Source organism: Pteronotus mesoamericanus, unplaced genomic scaffold (genome assembly GCF_021234165.1).
Source record: "Pteronotus mesoamericanus isolate MK-2021 breed Mesoamerican mustached bat unplaced genomic scaffold, CSHL_Meso_final contig_94, whole genome shotgun sequence".
NCBI lineage: Eukaryota > Metazoa > Chordata > Mammalia > Chiroptera > Mormoopidae > Pteronotus > Pteronotus mesoamericanus.
In genome coordinates this window covers 44,876,022-44,894,300 of record NW_026555285.1, presented here as the reverse complement: position 1 = coordinate 44,894,300, position 18,279 = coordinate 44,876,022, and the positions used below count along the sequence as shown (strand labels likewise).

Sequence of the window (18,279 nt, the reverse complement as noted above, 5' to 3'; positions counted from 1 at the left end):
GCTCTTTGGCGTGAGCAGTCTCCATGAGTCAGAACCCAGTGCCAAGGAGTACAGGAGAGAAAACGTGACCAGCGAATGTGCTGGGGCAAACCTGGGGACACCGGTACCAGCTGGACTCGAGAGCTTCTCTCCTGTTACCTTACCGCCCCTGCTGGCCAGGGAACGGCACTGCCGTTTCCTGACACGATGGCGGCAGCAGCGAAGACAGCGAGCACACCCAGGGCGGGGTGGAGAAAAGGGCAGAAATAGCTTTCTCCCTGCTTATTCCCAGCGTGCCACCAAGCCCTGCTCCGCGCTAGGCTGCCATTTTCTTCTCCCTCCCCCACTTGGGTATCTGCATCATCCCAGAGGCGTCCAAGAGGTTTCACCTTAAATTGTAGGATTCCTCCTCTTCTGTGTCTTGGTGATCTTTGGACTGGGTTTAGAGGGTGGGAATCAGCCTTTCAGCTGGTGTGTGTCAGACAAGGAGACATTCCTCTTATTCTTTTAAGGTCTGGTTCAAATTCTGCCTCCTAAAGTGTTCTGGACACACTAAATACTCTTGGCTATGTGCATTAAATATTAGTAGAATGTATTTATACATGTAATTTAAAATGTATTAATAGATTTTTCTTTAAGGTTTTTTTTTGTGTGCTACACTTAATCTCTTCTTAAATAGAAAGCAGGGCCTATGTGTTAGCCTTGCATCATAACCCCGCAACCTTGGGGTGAATTGGTCTGATGTATTAGCATTTTCCAAACAGATTTTAATGGCAAGATTGTTTTCACTTGGACTTTTGTTGACTTCTTGTGGACTTCACTGGAGTGAAGACCTATATGGAGGTAATAATCAAATAGAGATCTTGGTTTTCCATGTTTCTCTAACCCTATCCATAACCAAACTTAAGATACGGTTGTATGATACTATGTTAGCATTACAGTTAGTACACCAATGTGTTGAATACAGAATACTAACATTCTTTTCTTTTGAATTCTTTTTATAGAGTCAGATTATTCTTACTACAACTTAATCCTGAAGAAAGCCGGGCAATTCTTAGACAATTTACATGTAAATCTCTTAAAGTTTGCTTTCTCTATAAGAGCATACTCTCCAGCTATTCAGATGTTTCAACAGGTATGTACAATTTCCAAGCTGTATCTGACAAAGAAGCATGCTGGCAGTGTACATAAATTTATTTTAAGTGAACACCTTCAGTTCAAAAGGATCTACAGACCTATAATATCTGGTTCCATTGCTTATTGTATATTATAACTGTCATTTATTATAATATAAATAATATGTTATATAACTCCATAGTTACTTGGGATAAGGACATGAGGACATATCACCATTAAAATTTACTGTGATGAAAATTTCAGTTTGGTGAAACTTTTCAACAACTTTGAAGCACGTATTTCTACTATGAAGTTTGATTTTGTTAAAATATTTAATTCTGCCTGCATAAAGATATTTAATTACAGCAATAACTTAATAGTAGTTGATGAGTTATTATAATCAAAGTAATGTGTGAGTTTTTAATCATATTGTAATTATCAACCACTGTAGCTAAATATAATCTTTGAAATCTCAGATTGCAGCTGACGAGCCGCCACCAGATGGTTGTGATGCGTTCGTGGTTGTCCATAAGCAGCACACCTGTAAAGTTAATGAGGTGAAAAAGCTGCTGAAGAAGGCCGCTGCAAGGTAAACTGCTGGTAGCTTCTAGTGAAGGGAGTGGTCAAGGAAGAGTTGGGGGTCAAAATGGCAGCAATTTCTTATCATACAAGAGTTTACTATTCCAAGACATTATGTATTAAAGAACATACACTTATATTGGAAAAACTAAATATATGAGTTGGGAGACTAAGTCCTTCTCTAAAATATATAAGCACCTTCAGTATTTTGTCTTGATTAGCTTTGGATTTTAGAGTATAAATTGTACCAAAATGCCATAAAATATTAGATATGCTTTATTCAAACAATAGCCGTATAAATAAAATCCATATAAAACATAGATTTATTTGGACCGCATGTCTTTAAATATAAATTGAATGTGTACCTTGGAAACAAAAAATTAATAATAAAAATCGTAAGAGTTCCTTTTCTTTTTTTGTGTGTTATTCAAAACTTTTTTTACTTCTTCCCACTCTTTTTGATACAAATGAACGTGGGAAGCCGCATGTGTAGCATTCTTGCTGGGCCCGTTTTCCTGCCCGTGGGATGGAAGGGCCGCAGGAACTGATGCAGGTGCGCTGACGCCCGAGCTGCTCCTGCGCCGTGAATGGCAGGTCTTTGTTTCTGACCCGGAAGTCCCCTGTCTTCTGCCAGCATCCGTGAACCAGTGAAGGGCAAACTCGTTAGCTTGTAAAGTAGGATGAAATTAATTCCCCAGCCTGACAGAAGCCATATCTCTATATCTATGTCTATATCTATATACATATGGCATTAGATTTTTTTCTATGAACCTTAGGCACCAATCCTTGTTTTATACTACACTATCAGTATTGGTCAACAGTGGGTGTTTTTTCTTATTTGAGCAAACATTTATGAATTTACATAAACATACATAGTATGAATTTATATAAATGTATTCACAGTAATATTAATATTTTATTTTCCCCTCTGTAGATAGGATTCTCATTGCTAAGTTTTCTTCTGTTTTCATCTTTTTTTCAGTTTTTCCAGACTAGATTTTTATGATTTTTAAAGACATGACTGATAGAATTTACTTATTCTACTTTTTTTGATGTTTTTCTAATCTGTTACTTTTTTGCATTCATATCTACTTCTTTTGCCTTCAGTTGGGCTAAACACTTGGTTTGTTTTCCTTTTCTTTTTCTCATAACACATGCAGGGCATCAAAGGGATACTCTCATTGTTCCGTTTTCCTTTTTAAAAAGAAGCCCTTCATAATAGTTTTATTTCCTCACTGGAGGCAGGGGGAGAAAGTCACACTAACTGAGAGAGGCGCTGGTTGCTGTCACTTTCTCCCAGGTACCTAAGTCACATGTTAGTATAATGTCTGTCAAGTTCGGGGGCAGATTCATACCAGGGATCTTTGAACCATGGGACAGGAAGTAGGGAAGAGATGAGGAATCATTCTGCCTTTCTTTTTTGGCTAATAGGTTGTGTTTCAAGTAGTAAGGTATTATGTTTTAACTGATATTGCTGACCATCAGTATGATTCTAAGTTAAACTGTGTAGATTTTACTGTGTAGACACAGTAAACTGTGTCTAGTAAACTTTATTCATAGTGGGGTTTTTCTGCTCACAACTTATGCTCTAAGGTTTATATGAGTTTTCAACTTCATATCATGTTTGTCTTTTTCCGTGTCTTTGGAAAAAAATTATTGGAAATTTGAGAATGGGCTTTTTGGGACTATTCTCCAAATGCCACTTCAAATCAGCATGCCCTTCTTTATTTTTGTGACTATAAACCTTGTGTCCAAAATGGAAAGCTGTATTTTTAAAGAAAAAAATTATATGTGGTTATTATAAAATAATTCGAATACTTCAGAAAAATGCAAAATAGAAAGGGGCAGTGATCCCATAGTTCTGTTAACAGTTTGGTATATTCTGTTTTTAAATGTACATATTAACATGCAAGTATATTTTTTTAACCCACATGGGATTGTACTTTAAAGTACAAGCTGAGAACCTTCTCTCACTAAATTATACATCCTTACATATCCTACACATAAATAAATATAAATATTGGCTATATTTATATTGGCTCTGTGGTTATGTTTTACACTTCATTTCTAACATTTTTACTATCTCTAATTTGTAGTATTTCTCTTTATAATTTTAGTCAATACCGTCAGTGAAAATTTCTATTTTTTACCTGCAAGTTTCTTTTATTTTTATTGTATTCTTTTTCATGACTGTTTACTCCCCTTACACCCTCCCCCCAGCAATCGCCACACTGTTGTCCATGGCCATGAGCCACTTTTTAATGTATCATATTCATCTATTAGGAGTGCAGAATTTGTTCCTTTAATTTTTTTTGATGCATTTTATGTTAATTTACGTTAAAAGGGTATACCCTGGCTGGTGTGGCTCAGTGGATTGAGTGCTGGCCTGCCAAAGGGTCGCCGGTTTGATTCCCAGTCAGGGCACATGCCTGGGTTGTGGGCCAGGTCCCCAGTGGAGGGAGGGTGCACGAGAGGCAACCACATGTTGATGTTTCTCTCTCTCTTTCCTCCTTCCCTTCCCTTCTCTCTGAAAATAAATAAAATCTTTTAAAAATCAAAAACATACCCGTGGGCAAGGATTTAAGAAAATAGAATAGTGCAACATGTACCTCAAACAATTGTGAAATTCACTTTACTCCAGACTTCTAGAACTTCTCCCCAGAAACAACCAGTGCTCTCAAGTTCTTATTTGTCCTTCAGAAATAGTCAAGGTGTTGTTAAAGAACAATTTAAAGATCTGATTGGCTTTATTCAGTGGTTCATGAATCTGGCAGCATCCTCTCCAGTAAATAGAAAGGTGCTCCAAGGAGTTGTACAAAATGGGTTTTTATAGGTAGAAAGAGGGTGGGACAAGGAGTTACTTAAGGCAGGGTTATGTCGCTGTAGGGGAATACCTGGGATCTTATCACGCAGATTATTCCACTAGTATTGACCAGGAAATTCGGGACTGATTGATTTAAAATTCCATTCTTACAGAAGCTGAAACTGCCATTAGGTTAGGTATTAAGTCTTGGCTTAGCAAAACTGACTCCATTTTCATCCCATTATTTCTTTTTAACAGTATATACAAATCCTAATTACATAGGTATATACCCCCTACTTTAATCTTTAATGGTGGTATGCCATCCAATGTTTGATTTCTTCCTTTTTTTGCCTTGATAGTACTCTTGGTTGATATTTTCAGTTACATGGAAGTTTGCAAGAGAGGAAAGAATGATCATTTCTTGAGCACCAAGCATGTGCTTTATGCTCTGCTAGATGACTTGCAAGGCATTTTGGTAAATCCATAGGTCATTCCTAGAAAGTAGCTGGGATTCCTCCTCTGGAACTGGTAAAGGAATAGGCCCAAGAGCGATGGGGACTACTTACTTGTCCAAGGTCACAGAGTTGAGTACATAGTTACGCTAGAATGTGAAACCAATGATTCGTAATTTCAAAACCCACAATATTTTTACTACCATTCTGTACCATTGCTATTCACCTCCTCTTTCCCTCTCACCTTGACTTACTGTTGCTATTTAAAGGTAGTAAATGACTGAAAGATTGTAAAGCTCTGCATTCATTAAATAAAAGGTTATTTCTTAACACCTTTGTTATTCAATTCATTATTTTTTCTTATTCTTTCTACCTATACAAATTGTTAAAGGATGTGGGCTTAGGAATTCCATAGACATGAGTTGAAATTCTGGCATTGTGTTTGAACTTTTCCTGGATTTAGAATCCATAGACGTTTCAGTGAATGACTGATAGTAACTATCTAAAGAAGTGTTGTGTTTGAAGACTCTAGCACAGTGCCTAACAAGTGAAGTGTCAAAGCCTATTTACGGTGATGGAGCCAGACCATTTAAATTATCCTTGAGGATTTATACAGGGTGGGGCAAATGTAGGTTTACAGTTGTTTGTATGTAAAATAATACAATAAATAATAATACAATAATAAGCTCTTTCATGCACTCAGTTTTAAACATGCTTTTGTCCCACCCTGTATTAAGTACTGAGAATCTTTTTATGATATAGTAGTGCCGCCCTTTTTTTTTTTTTTTTTTAAGTTGTTGGGACTCATTTTCAGGAAACATGAGCTATAGTAATAGAAAATTGTATTGTAATTGAAGAAATATAAATTTTATTTCATTGAAAAATATGTTGCCACTATACATTAGTGTTTAAAGACAGTGAACCTTATTGGAAAATAAAATATTTCTCATATTCAATTTTGGGTTAACCAGATTTTTTTTTCCAGTCATTTAGAAGTTATGTGCACAAAATCACCATAGGGCACTTAATTTCATTTTCTGTGATAATACATGTATGTGTGTGTATATTCCTATAAGTTATTTGATAAGCATAAATTATAAAGTGTAATGATATATTTCTCATATGCTCTTTTCTTTCACTTCTTTTAAAAGCTTGTGTGTTTTTGTTTTTTTTGCTTTTGTTTTTTAATTTTAGGCCCAGACCTTATCTTTTTGAAAGGGATCATAAATTTCCTACAAACAAAGAAAACTTACCAGTGGTTATTCTCTATGCAGAAATGGGTACCAGATCATTTGGTAAATTTCACACAGTATTGTCTGAAAAAGCTCAAAATGGGGAAATTCTGTATGTTCTTCGTCATTATATTCAGGTACATGTGTATTTTATTATTTTGGGTATAAAAATACATTTTATGGTAATTTCCAAATTAGATTTTCCATAATAATTTTTGTCAGGAATGTTATTTAAAGATTTTTTAAAACTGTCAACATAAACAGTCAAACCTGTCAAAAAATTTTGTGAGTTTACTTGAGCCAAACTGAGGGCAATTTGCCAGAAAGCAGAACCTCAATGGGTTGAGCACATGCTCGGGAAAATGGCAGTTGGGTAACCCATTTTTTACTTCTCAGTTACAGATTTTAAAACATGTATTTGGACTACTAGCCTTTCCTTCCATACTTTGCAAACACCTTCTCATGTATTTCTGGTCTTCTTATATTAAAAAATTATCTGATACCTTTTTTTTTTTCCAGCACAAATATTAATTTGATGGTGCCAAGTTTATCCAACTTTTCTTTAATGGTTTTCCCCCGTGATGTCAGAAAGACATTCCAATTTTTTTTGTGAGAATGAACATTATATTCTTTGTTTTGGTCTTTAATCTATCTGAAATGTATTTGAGTATGTTGTGAGAGAGAAATATAATTCTAGTTATTCCATATGAAAATCATTGGTCCCCTCATAATCAACTGAACAGTTAAATCTTTATTCTAAGCCAGCAAATATCAAGTTTTCATATAAGCATGTTTATTTTTAGACTCTGTTCTGTTTCAGTAATGTATATATGATTGTTCTACACAAATATAACATTTTAATTGCAGTAGCTTTAAATCCTAGAGCAATCGGAGAAGGAAGGACAAAGCTGAAGACATACTCTCTGACTTCAAATCATATTACAAAACTGTAGTAATCAAAACAGTATGGTGTTGGCATCAGAACATTTTGATCAGTGGAACAGAATAGTGAACTTAGAAATAACCCATTCATGTATGATAAACTAATATTTGACAAAGGAACCAGGAATACTCAGTGGGAAATAGTCTCTGCAATAAAAGGTGCTGGCAAAACTGGAATGCCACATGCAAAATGAAACTGGACCCTATCCTATACCACTCACAAAAATTAACTTGAGATAAAAAAAAAAGACTTAAAACATAAAATCTGAACCCATAGAACTCCTCAGAAAAATAGAGAAAGGGCTCCTGACATTGCTATAGGCAATGACTTTCTGAATTTGACACCAAAAGCAAACACAATAAAAGCAAAAATAAACAAGGGGACTCTATCAAACTAAAATTCCTCTGCGGAGCAAAGAAAACCAACAAAATGGAAAGGCAGCCTATAGAATGGGAAAAGAAAATTTGCAGATCATATCTCTGATGAGTGATTCATATCCAAAATATGAAAGAACTCATACAGCTCAATAGCAAAATGAACAAAAACCCCAATCCAATTAAAAAATGGGCAAAGGACCTGAATAGACATTTTTCTAAAGTAAACATTCAGTTGGCAACAGGTACATGAAAAAGTGCTCCACATCATTAATCATTGGGGAAATGTAAGTCAAAACCACAATGAGATACCACAACACAGCTATTAGAATGGCTGTTATCAAAAAATAAGAATAAAAGTGTTGGTGAGGATGTGGAGAAAAGGGAACCCTTGTGCACTGTAGGGAATGTAAATTGGTGTTCCCAGTATGGAACAGAGTATGATGGTTCTTCAAAAAAATTAAAAATAGAACTATCATATGATCCAGCAATTCTACTTGTAAGTATATTTCACAAGGATGTGAAATCACTATCTTGAAAACATATCTGCACCCCTAAGTTTATTGCAGCATTTCTTAAAATAGCTGAGATGGGGAACAAGGTATTTCTCTATCAATGGATAAATGGGTAACAAAATGTAGTTTTTATGTGCAATGGAATATTACTCAGCCTTAAAAAAAGAATGAAATCTTGCCATTTGTGGCAACATGAATGGACCCTGAGGGCATTATGCTAAGTGACATAAATCAGAGGAAGACAAATACTGAACTCACTTTATGTGGAATCTTAAAACAACAACAACAGAAAAAACAACAGAAAACTGAACTCCCAGAGACAGATAAAAGATCAGTGGTGTGAGGGCAGTGGGGTAGTGATGCTGGATGAAGGTGGTCAAAGATACAGACTTCCAGTTATAAGGTAAACAGGTTCTGGGGTTGGGTGTATAGCATGGACTGTGGTTAGCAGTACTCTGCGATGTATTGGAAAGTTGCTAAGAGTCGATCTGACAAGTTGTCATCACAAGAAAAAAGCCAGTATAACTAGGTGAGGTATGGATGTTAACTTATTGTGATGATCATTTCATAATATATACATATATCAAATCATTATGTTGTATCCCTTATTCATGCAGTGTTATATGTTCATTATATCAGAATAGGAATGAAGTGATAGATTGAGGTGTATGTTAATGTTTTTAAAAAATGTCTCCCAAGTGTTTCTAACATGCCTCCAGAGGGTATGCTCATCTGTTGAGAATTGGTGCCCTACTTATTCTTTGGATGGTGTGGCTATTAAATACTGTGAAATTATACTAGCCAACTGTCTGGGCACTTTGTAACATCAAATTATAGCCTTATATTTGTACACTCAAAATATTTATATTGTAAATCTAATTAACATGTAATTCTAATAAAATATTTGTTACTTTTGAACAGCTACCTTTTTGTGGGGGAAGAAGAAAACTATAATTCTAATTTTTATAGTAATATTTTCAAATTGAGAAAGTAAATATGAATTTAATAAACACTTATCTTTATTACTGAGGAGCTAATAGTATTTCAGAACTGATCACAGAAATTGGTTATGTGAAATTGCATTTCTTTTTTGAACTATAACAAACTGTGTGGACTTAGAGCTTTAGTTTGCTTAGCCACCAATTGATTGTCTTTTGTGTGAATAGTCAAAATGTATTTTTAAATTGAGCTGTATGAAATTGAAAAGTCTTCAAAAGATTTTCAACTTTGTCAGATTACGATCATTATAAACAACCTAGTTTTCTCATGCTATCGTTCATTGTAGTATATGCCTGAAAAATTAGCAAATTAAATTTTAGTGTGGGCAGCAACGTTAAATACTTGTCTGCATATCTATAACTAATTCTTACATCATCTTATTTGGAAATAGAATAGTGCAGGAATTGTCACTCTGGTAACATTTATTTTTAAGACTGGGGGAAAAAGTTTAGGGAGGAAAGAAGAGAATAAAAAGAGTAATATGTTCTTAAGGGTCGTCTTCCCTCTGATTTCTACTTTTTGTGACCCTAAACGTGACAGAGGAAATTTTACCTGTGCAAACCTGAATTAAGGGAAGACAGCATCTTCAAGGGAATTTGCTGAGCACTTTGTCAGACTGATGTCCTAACCTGTGAAAGAATATGCCAAATTATAATGAGTGTAGCACAACTGGTAAGAATTTCAGTCTAGGAGCTAGAAAGGAACTTGGACATCTTCAAATGTATTATGGATATTCATTCAGCTTGCTTACCTTTTCACTTAGCGTAGTGCTTAATCCTCTCCAGGTTCATCATGCTGTTGCAAAAGGTAAGATTGCTTACCTTTTGAAAAAATGCAGTGACTTCTCTTCCTTGATAAGGTTAGCTGTAGATGTACATTTCATATTTGTTCTTTATAGAAAAGGGGAAATGAGGTCAAAATTCTGATCGTAAATACTTCAGACTACTCAGTTTTAGGCCTTTGTGGTCCTTCATTGCAAGGACAGGTACTGATTTGTGGCATTTTGTGTATTTCACTCATTGAGAAACATGGAGGAAAGTGTAATCACGCTGGGTGGTATTGTCTCCTTTGCCTCTACTTTGCAGTATTTGCTTTTGGCAACACCCCAGTTGTCCTACATCTAGACAACTAGCAAATGAATACCGTTTGCTGGTTTAGCAATACTTGTGTGGATCCCAAAAGCAGTACCATTTTGTTGAAACTTGATTGTGTTGGATCCTCTATTAATTACTGATGGGAGAGATGGGGAAGTTACCATGACATAACAGGAAAAGATCAGATATGTTTTTCAACATAAAGGAGTAGTTAGAACAGTAGAGTCATGACGCAGTTTTTAGAAGGTAAAGAAGTGGGCATCAACCAAATTCTGGCTCCCTGATAGACTGGCTAGAGAGTATAAATATCCCCCAAGTAATTTTCCGTGATTTAAAAGCTTTATTATTAGTGATTTACCCTAATACATAGTTACACTGAATTGAAAAGAAAATATTTGAGTAAATATTTTCTTTTAAAAAGAAAAAACCAATGTGTTTGAACAGAAACCAGCATCACGGAAAATGTACTTATCTGGCTACGGTGTGGAGCTGGCAATTAAGAGTACAGAATACAAAACGCTGGATGACACCCACGTTAAAGGTAAGTGTTCTCTCTGTATTTGAGTAGGATGAAAAATCAGAGGCTTATATATTTTTTAAAAAAAATTTCATGCCTAAAATTCTGCTTGTGTTAATAAATGAGTCTGGAGATGGGGTGAACATGTTTTTCCTGAGTTTGGAATTTAATTGTAAACTGAAAGAAAGAATATTATAGTCAAACCTTGGCTCTCAAACATCCCATCTTGAACAATTCGGTTCTCAACCAAGCCGTTCGCAGGAAGTGTCTTGGTTGTCAAACAGAAATTTGGTTCTAGACACGACAATCTGTTCATGCTGATACCTGTGTGATCAACGATGCATCTCTCAGGCACCAAAGGAGAGAATATGCAAGTGTATAATTCGGTTTCTGAACAAATCACTTGTCTAACAGCCTTCTGGAATTAAGTTTGAGAACCAAGATTCCACTGTATTGTGCTCTCTTAAAAATTGGAAATAGCATCTCATTTTGTTTATACCCAATGGCTTACCAACTGTTTTTTAACAATATATTTTAAAATAATGCTGTAAGTTACACCAAGGCAATAGATGAAGCTGTTTATGGCACCAGGTGACTGGCCCAGGCTCTCTGGCTGGCCTGATGTGCCCAGCCACCTCTTGGCATGGGGGTGAGGGGTCTAGGGGAGCAAAGGGAATGAGTATTTCTGTAACCCTGAAACTCATTGGTAACTCACTGCCCTAGGAGGTTTTGTTGGAAGTATTTATTTACGATGAAGTTAGGGTGATGCTGGGGTGTTTTTGTTTTTGTTTTTGTTTTGAAATAGGATGAGAGAGGTGTGTTGTTTTGATGAAGTAGATTGGTTAGATTTGTGATCTGCAAATCAATCTGCCTGTCATCTGGGTACTAAATGCATGCTCTAGATGAAGAACTCAAGAGACCAAAACTAAAGAAGTTTCACAAATTTATGAAAATCTTTTATTACATGGTTTATCAGAAGTTTATTTATGTCTGGCTCTTGATTAAGAGTTTTAAATTCATTCTTTTAAATGCTCCCAGATGTGGCTTCTCCTTCAACTTCATTTTTCTATTCAGGATCTAGTCCTGAAGGCCCTGCCCTGATTATAGACTTAGCTCTGGCCACTCCTACTGACTATGTTTCAAATAAAGATCTGTATTACTGTGATTTAAATTCTGCTAAAGAGTTACTGGAAAAGTATAGTGGAAATAATATTCAGATATTATATATTTTCTAGGATAGATTACATGTTAGGACACAAAACCAGTCTCAGTAAATTGAAGAGAACTGAAATCACCTCAAGTGTCTTCTCTGACCATCATAGTATGAAACTAGAAATTAATCAAAAGAAAAAAACTGGAAAACACACAAAGACATGGGGGCTAAATAACATGTTACTAAACAGTGAATGGGTTAACAATGAGATCAAGGAAGAATTCAGAAGATACCTTGAAACGAAAATGAGAACATAACAACCCAGAATCTATGGGATACAGTAAAAGCAGTCCTGAAGGGAAAATACATAGCATTACAGGCCTACTTCAAGAAACCAGAAAATTCTCAAATAGTCTAACTTTACACATACAGGTACTAGAAAAAGAACAAATAAAACCCAAATTGAATAAAAGACTAAAGATCTGAGCAGAAATAAATGGGAAAGTCTAAAAAATCAACACAATATATCAATCAAACTAAGAGGTGGATCTTTGAAAAGATAGACAAGATTGACTAACCTTTCACTAGACTCACCAAGAAAAAAAGAGAGAGGACTCAAATAAATAAAATCAGAAATGAAAGAAATAACAACTGACACAAAAGAAATACAAAGGATTGTTAAAAATATTACAACCAACTATATGCTAATAAGTTGGACAACTTGGGCGAAATGGATAAATTTCTGGAAACAATTTTCCCAAAACTGAATTAGGAAGAATAAAAAAATCTAAATAGATCAATTACAACTAATGAAATTGAAGCAGTAATCAAAAAATTCCCAACAAACAGAAGTCCTAGACCAGTTAGCTTCACAGATGAATTTTACCAAACTTCCAAAGAAGAACTAACACCTCAAAATATTCTAAAAAATTGAGGAGGAGGGAACACTTTCAAACTTATTTTTCAAGGTCCCCATGACCGTAATTCCAAAACCAGATAAAGACATGACAAAAAAGAAAATTTGGGTCAATCTCTGATGAACATAGATGCTAAAATCCTCAACAAAATATTAGCAAACCAAATACAGCAATATATGAAAAAGCCCATACGCCATGATAAAGTGGGATTTATTCTGGGGAAGCAAGGTTGATACAAAATCCACAAATAAACATGCTATATCACATAAACAAGATGAAGGCTAAAAATCACAGAGCTATATGAATAAATGCAGAAAAAGGATTTGATAAAATTTATCCACTTATGATAAAACTCTCAGCTATGTGGGAATAGAAGGAACATAACATAGTAAAGGCTACATATGACACACCCACAGTATCATTCAAAAATAAGACGTTTCCCTTAAGACTGGGGACAAGACAAACGTTTGCTTCCATGACTCTTATTCAGTATAGTACTGGGAGCTCTAGCCCCAGCAATTAGACAAGAAGAAATAACAAGCATCGAAATTGGAAAAGAAGAATTAAAATTATTTGCAGAGTACATGATACTGTATATAGAGAACCTGAAAGACTCCACCAAAAAAGACTTAGAACTGGTAATTCAGTAAAATAGCAGGATACAAAATAAATATCCAGAAATCAGTTGCATTTTTATACATCAATAATGAACTATCAGAAAGGGAAACTAAGAAAACAATCCTATTTACAATTGCATCAAAAAGAATAAACTATCTAGGAATAAATTTAACCAAGAATATAAAAAGACTGAACTCGGAAAATTATGAGACAATGAAAAAAAGAAAATGAAGGAGCTACAGATTAAGTGGAAGCATATATCATGTTCATGGCTAGGAAGAATTAAGATTAAAATGTCCATACTACCTACCCAAAGCTATCTGGATTCAGTGTAATTTCTGTCACGTGTGTGTGTGTGTGTATGTGTGTGTGTAAAACAGACATGGAAAACAGTGTGGTGATAGCCAGAGGGAAGCGGGGGCAGGTGGAGGCGGGCAAAGTGGGGTAAATGGGGACCAAAAGAGACTCTGCTTTGGGCAATAAGTGCTCAGTGCAGTGTGCAGGTGAGGTTTTGTTGAGTTGTGCACTTGAAACCTGTGTGGTTTTATGAACCAGTGTCAGCTCAATAAATTCAATTTAAAAAACAAACCAACCTCACAGACACAGACAGCTGTGTGGTGATGACCAGAGGGAAAGGGGGTTGGGGAGGGAGAAGCGGATGAAGGGGGAGCAAATGCTGATGGACGGAGACCTGACTGTGGGTGGGGAACGCAATACAACATACAGATGGTACGTTACACCGTTGTACTCTTGAAAACCTGTTTAATTTTATTAATCAATGTCACCCTAATAAATTCAGTAAAAAAAAAATGAAAAAAATAAAAAGTGCACACAGAGAATGCAAGCATGTGCATATACATGTATCATTAAGCTGATTGATGAAGAAAAAGAAAGGTAAAACAAATGGAATTTAATTCATTTTTAGTTTTTCTAATGTTCGATTACATATTCCTTTCCCAGACTGAAAATGTTTTTTTCCCCCCCCAAAATATAGCCGTGTCTAATGCTACTGTTGAAGATGAGATTGAAATGAATGAAGTTCAAGGATTTCTCTTTGGAAAACTCAAGTAAGTATGAAATGAAATAAAATTATATTATTATACTCTTAAGTCTGTTTTTAAAGGAACATGTTATGTTGGCTTATGTTTCACATTTTAAAAATATCCATATAATTGTGTTTATGTGTTATAAAAATAATGCACAGATAATGCAAAAACACAGATTTGCAAGTAATCTCTAACTTAGCTGTGTAAGTACCATGAGAAAATAGGAATTGAAAATGCTCAGTTATTTCTGACAAAAAATCTAAATAAAAACTTTATAGAATCTTTTATAAATATAATAGGTTACAAAAATCATGCTTAATATTTTGCATGAAAGAAATCAAAATTTTTACACCTCAAAAGAAAATAGTTTCTTTTCCTAAATTTCTGTGCCACAGACTTTCATGTTAAAAACCTTTAACATCTGATCTTAATTTCATGCCCATGCGTGACTAAACTTTGAGAAATTAAAGTTGTGCTCCCTTCTTCCCTGCCTCTCTAACTGAAGATGAGGAATCGGATGGTGAGTGCTCTCTGAGTGCATGTGAATGGGGATCAGTGTGGTTTTGTGCGCACTTTCTCTCATTTGTGAGAGGTGAATTTTATGGTTCCAATATAAAGGCAAAATTCATTAAAAGAAGACTTTTATTAATATTTTTAGTTCTGGTTTAGCATTACAAGTAGTTACAAAGGACACTTTGGATGTGTATCGTGAGTGGATACCTATAGAGAGCCAGGGGGACGTTTTTGGAGACTGTGCTAATTTATACAGATGACTGAGCTATATTTCTAAACTGTATTGGCCAAGTGGTATGTATGCTCTCATGACCTTAAAAAGTCAATGCATCTTGCAAAACATATTTATCTAATTAAGATATTTATTTAGTAGATAAACCATTTTTATTCCATTTTCAGCTGTGACTCAGCATCTTGGAATCCATAGTTTTATTCTTAATGTTTTATGGGAATAAATTGTGTGTCCTCCAAAAAGCCTTTGGAACCCTGATGTATTAGTTTTTTAAAAGAGGAAATAGTCAGTTCTTACACCATTCCTCAGTTGATTTAGGCAAACTCTCCCTCCCCAAAAAAACTTTAAGGTATTGTATGAATAATGTACATTTGCCTAAATTACACAAATAATTTTAGCACTATATTGATTATAATTAAATATGAAAAACAGTATAATAGCTCTCATAAACTTAATATTATTCCATAACCTAACATTTTGAGGAAAGAGGGGTTATTGGATTGTGTAGTGAACTTTTCTGAAGTTTTGCTTTTTCATTACAAGCGCAGTCATAGACAGCCTGGCTCCACTTGCAAGATGTGGTCCCACAGTGTAGTCAAATTGCGGGATATTGACACCGTAGTATATTTATCTGTTGTTAATTGTTAACATTAGTGCATTTCTATATATTTGTTCTGTATGTTTATTTTTTCACTTTTTAATATCTTCATTTCTTTTTACTCCTGAAAATATATATTTTATAAGTTGTGATGGTAGCTAATGCTTTATTTTTTAAATTCTATTTAAGTCTGAAATAGTACTGTCTTAATTTCATGAGAAATAGAAGATTATACTTTAGATTATTTGTGTATTAAAATGTCACTGTACTATATAATTATTTGGCACTCTCTAAAATATACCTAGATGTGTTTAATGTTAGGCAAAATTATCTTACACTTTTTATACATTTCGAACATGGAACTTTTTAGAAATAGAATAAACTCTAAGATTGTATAGGAAGCATTAGTGTCTTTCCTTACAATACAGTTTTTTATTTTAAATTATAGAAGCAATGCTTTTAATTTATAAAATGTTAAAATAAAAAGTACATAGGATAGAAACTAGTAATTCTGCCCTCACCCTTGCATCTCTTATAGTGATGTTAACAATTGAGACAGCATCTCTCCAGGTTTGGTTTGGTTTTGTTTATATATTGAAAAAAATAGACATATATCTTCCTCCTCATTTATTTTGAAGTTCTGCAGCTAGAGTTCCATCATGATTTATTCTCTTAATGATGAACAATTAGTTTGTGTCTAATTATTAGGAAGAGTTCATTTCAAAAACATACTGCTTATTTGATGATTTGTGATAGGTGATGCTAATTAACATTACTTAATATTCCAATGCAGAGAAAAGTATTCGGATTTGAGGGCGAACCTGACAGCATTCCAAAAGTACCTGATCGAGAGCAGCAAGGAAATGACGCCTTTGAAAGTCTGGGAGCTACAAGGTAAGTATTTCCGTCTGCTTTAGCACAGCGGTTTGCTGGCCGGTCTCTGTTTTATGAAATAAACTTTTATTTAACATGATATAAATTATTTCATAGAAAGTAATAATTACTGGGATGTAAATAATATAAATTGTTACATTATTTCTTGTGGAAATAGTTAATTAAAACATTCTCCATTGAACAAATTATATTTTTATGTTTGTAAGACTTAAAATTCAATTAAGTGTAATTATTTGATATTTAAAATTTAATCATTTTTAAAGTATACACTAATTTATAGGTTCATCTGAAGCATTAAATCACATTGCAGGGAATCTATAACATTCATTAAAATTTCTAACTCATAGGTGAGGAGAAATCAGAACTAAATCTGGTTTTCTTCTACGTAAAGTTTTGATCGTAATGGACTGACCATTGCCTGTTTCTCCATTAACTTAGAACAGCTTCTGTGCTAGCATCCCATCAGGAGAACTTTTGTGGGGAGAATTTAGTTTAGGTTGAAGTATAAGTCCTTTACAATTTGTAATTTCCTTTTTCATCAACTGTAAACTCTGGTAGGTCATGGGGACATGTTGTTTTTCTGTGTGATCCATACCTTTTATCACGTCTCTTACCAACTTTTAAAAATATCAGTTTTTTGAGATTTAATGGACATACTGTACAGTTTACCCAAAGTGCACTATTCAGTGGGTTTTAGTATATTTTCAGAGTTCTTTAACTGACACCCCAGTCAGCTTCAGTGTATTTTAACTGCCCCCCCCAAAAAAAGTTATGTGCACATGGACTGTTACTCCCATTTTCCCAACTCCTCCAGCTGTAGGCAACTAACAGTCTACTTTCTTAGCCTTCAGAATGTCCTCCAAGGGACCTGTCATTTAGAAAGCTGTAAGTGATAGAGTGCTTTTGAAGGCTTGTAAACAGGGAACATGCACTGTCAGCTTAGTTTTAATTAACCTTCGTAGTGTCTGTGTAAGATATAGTTGAATGGACTAGAAACAGGAAATCCAATTAAGACATCATTGAAATGCAGGGACAGAGGTTGCACTAGGACTATGTCGGTGGTGTAGGAAGGAAAGCTGGGTCTGGCCAGGACAGAGGAGATGGCAGGAATCACAGATGGCTATGAGGTTGCCAGCTTTAAGGCTGAGAGAAGATAGAGCGTGTCAGCAGGTTTGGGGCTTGAATCGGGGGCCCAGGAATAACGAGACTGGCGTTAAGATGATTGACTTAAAGTAGCGGGGTGAATATAACATCCTGAAGCTAAAAGGAGAGGATTTAAAAAGTTAAAAGTCATAGTGTAAAGCATGGGTGTCCAACCTTGTGGCATCTCTGGGCCACACAGTAAATACCTTGCGACATACAGTCACACACACAAAAAATCTCATGATGTTTTAAGTAAATTTACGATTTTGTGTTGGGCCGCATTCATAGCCACCCTGGGCCTCATGCGAGTGGCGCTAACCGAAAGGTGGTGGGGCCAAATCGGGGGTGCGGGGCCCTCATCCTCGCGCACGGGGCAGGGGGCCGCGGTCTCTTGCTGACTCCATGCCCTGCTGACACTGTGCCGTGAAGACGCCCCAGGGTGGGGAGGAATGGAGGAGTGCATTACCGAAGCCAAAGGAAGCGCATTTCCAAGAAAGGGGCAGTGAGCAATGCCTTTGCTCTTTCTTCTCTTGTTACTTTCCCTCCCTCCTTTCTTTTCTTC

The 18,279-nt window shown here is 35.3% G+C and overlaps 1 protein-coding gene across 1 annotated transcript in view; it reads left to right on the top strand.

The window, feature by feature from the left end:
• The window catches only part of UGGT2 (UDP-glucose glycoprotein glucosyltransferase 2), a 126,135-nt gene that overhangs the window by 10,280 nt on the left and 97,576 nt on the right, over positions 1-18,279 (top strand). Inside the window, exons 3-8 of the mRNA XM_054586483.1 lie at positions 984-1,114; positions 1,572-1,684; positions 6,124-6,298; positions 10,531-10,627; positions 14,286-14,358; positions 16,474-16,574. Coding sequence (XP_054442458.1) covers positions 984-1,114; positions 1,572-1,684; positions 6,124-6,298; positions 10,531-10,627; positions 14,286-14,358; positions 16,474-16,574 — 690 coding nt within the window. The remainder of the gene's footprint in view (positions 1-983; positions 1,115-1,571; positions 1,685-6,123; positions 6,299-10,530; positions 10,628-14,285; positions 14,359-16,473; positions 16,575-18,279) is intronic.